The 2,500-nt window shown below is 50.4% G+C and overlaps 1 protein-coding gene across 7 annotated transcripts in view; it reads left to right on the top strand.

The window, feature by feature from the left end:
- Positions 1-2,500, top strand: part of LOC127005145 (sodium/potassium-transporting ATPase subunit alpha-like) — a 152,401-nt gene that overhangs the window by 58,153 nt on the left and 91,748 nt on the right. For 4 of the 7 annotated variants that reach the window (XM_050873764.1, XM_050873763.1, XM_050873765.1 and 1 more), the window contains exon 1: positions 1,008-1,173. The exons of 1 other annotated variant lie outside the window; for it this stretch is intronic. In XM_050873764.1, the coding sequence (XP_050729721.1) occupies positions 1,141-1,173 (33 nt within the window). In that variant the 5' untranslated portion in view covers positions 1,008-1,140. Of the gene's footprint in view, positions 1-1,007; positions 1,174-2,500 lie in introns of those variants that run through there. 2 more of the 7 variants (XM_050873768.1, XM_050873762.1) reach the window with 1 other exon arrangement.

Below are 2,500 nucleotides of genomic sequence, written 5' to 3' on the forward strand. Positions count from 1 at the left end.
GAGAGAGAGAGAGAGAGAGAGAGAGAGAGAGAGAGAGAGAGAGAGAGAGAGAGAGAGAGAGAGAGAGAGAGAGAGAGAGAGAGAGAGAGAGAGAGAGAGAGAGAGAGAGAGAGAGAGAGAGAGAGAAAAAGAAGAAGGGAGAGAGAGAGAGAGAGAGAGAGAGAGAGAGAGAGAGAGAGAGAGAGAGAGAGAGAGAGAGAGAGAGAGAGAGGAGAGAGAGAGGAGGAAGAAGGAAGAGGAGAAGGAAGAGATAAAAAAAACCATCATAGAAATTAAAAAGCAAAAGCAACATTACCATAATTACACACACACACACACACACACACACACACACACACACACACACACACACAATACTCCTCGTTAAGGTGGCGGCGGCAGGGGCGGCGGCGGTAACGGCGGCGGCGGCGACGTCGGCGGAGACTCCCACAGATATATTTCTAAGTTACGCCTCGGCTTCTGGCACTCAGATGGCCTGGCGGAGGGCAGTGCCAATGTCTATTCTTGAGGCTCGGCGGGAGGGGCACGCGAGGAGGAGGAGGAGGAGGAGAAGAAGCAGCATCAGGAGAGGTATTGGGTAGGGAAGGGAAGGGGAGAGAATGGGGAGGACGAGGTGGAGGAGGGGAAGACAGGGAAGGGAAGGGAAGGGGAAGGACGACGTGGAGGAGGAGGAGGAGGAGGAGGAGCAGTATCGGGAGAGGTATTGGGTAGGGAAGGGAAGGTGAGAGAATGGGGAGGAGGAGGAGGAGGAGGAGGGGAAGACAGGAAAGGAAAGGGAAGAGAAGGGAAGGGGAGAAGCAACTGGAGGGGAAGGACGACATGGAGGAGGAGGAGGAGGAAGAAGAAGAGGAAGAAGACGAACAGAGGGCGGGGGAGGGAGAAGGAGGAAGAGTCGAAAGGAGGAGGGGGAGGAAGAGGGAGGAGGGAGAAGGGTAAGCAGCAGTAGCAGGAGGAGGGAGAGGGGAGGAAGAAGGGAGAGAAGAGGAGAAGAGGAGGAGAACTTAGTCTCATAGAGCGTGTGGCTGGAGGTAGCGCTCTTCAGGCTCCTCCGTAGGACTCCCGCCCCAGGTGTAGGAATCCTTCAGGTGACCGTGTGCCCAGGTGACCCGCGCCCCAGCAGACCCACCCCCCGACGGCACAATGGCCCGGGATCAGTATACGGTGCAGGAGGAGGTGAGTGTACGATGAGCCGGCAAGATGGGGTGGAGGAGGGTGGAAGGGACTGTGGTAATGTGGAAATGTCTAGGAATAGTGTGGAAGGTAGCATTAATTTGGAGGTAAGTGAGGTAAGGTGGAGGAGGAGGAGGAGGAGGAGGAGGAGGAGGAGGAGATGAGTAGGTGGAAGGGAGAGCTGTTTAGTGGAAGAGCTGATGTGGAGGAAAGATGGAAGTTGAAGGTTTTAGGATGAGTAAGTGGAAGGGAGAGAAAAGCTGTTAAGTGGAAGAGCTAATGTGGAGGGAAGATGGAAGTTGAAGGTTTTAGGATGAGTAAGTGGAAGGGAGAGAAAAGCTGTTAAGTGGAAGAGCTAATGTGGAGGAAAGATGGAAGTTGAAGGTTTTAGGATGAGTAAGTGGAAGGGAGAGAAAAGCTGTTAAGTGGAAGAGCTAATGTGGAGGGAAGATGGAAGTTGAAGGTTTTAGGATGAGTAAGTGGAAGGGAGAGAAAAGCTGTTAAGTGGAAGAACTAATGTGGAGGGAAGATGGAAGTTGAAGTTTTTAGATGTGGAGGAGGAGGAGGAAATGGGTAGGTGGAAGGGAGAGAACATAAGAACATAAGAACATAGGGAAACTGCAAGAGGCCGGGTAGCCTACACAGGGCAGCTCCAGAATCCCCCCTAGTGGAACAGCTAATGTGGAGGAAAGATTTAAGCTGAAGGTTTTAGATGTGGAGGAGAAGATGAGTAGGTGGAATGGAGAGAAAAGCTGTTAAGTGGAAGAGCTAATGTGGAGGAAAGATTTAAGTTGAAGGTTTTAGATATGGAAGAGGAGATGAGTAAGTGGTGGAGGAGGGTGGAAGGGATTGTGGAATACAGCAAATTTCAAAGTATGGTGTGGAGGGCAACTTTAAATATTGAGGTAAGTGAATGAGGTAGAGAGGAAGAGGAGGAGGAGGTGGAGGAGGAGGTGGAGGTGAGTGGAGAGAAAACTGATTAACTACAAGGGATGATGTAGAGGAAACTAGAAATTAGGAAGAATGAAAAGTGGAGGAGGAGGAGGGGAAAAGGTAATGAAGGTGGAGGAGTGGAGAGAAAACTTTAAATAGAAGGGATAGTGTGGAGGAAAGATAGAAGTTGAAGTTGTGAGAAGTGGAAGTGGAGGAGGAGGCGTGTCAAAGGTGGAGAAGTGGATGTGAAGGATGAATGGATATAGAAAAGTGGAGGAATAGAAGAGGTGGAATAGAGGTAGATGGAGGGAAAACTGCGTGAGGAAGAGAAGTGGAAGAGATAATGTGGAACGAAACTACAAAACAAACTGCGTGAGGAAGAGAAGTGGAAGAGATA

The sequence above is a fragment of the Eriocheir sinensis genome, chromosome 29 (assembly GCF_024679095.1).
Source record: "Eriocheir sinensis breed Jianghai 21 chromosome 29, ASM2467909v1, whole genome shotgun sequence".
Taxonomy (NCBI): Eukaryota; Metazoa; Arthropoda; class Malacostraca; order Decapoda; family Varunidae; genus Eriocheir; species Eriocheir sinensis.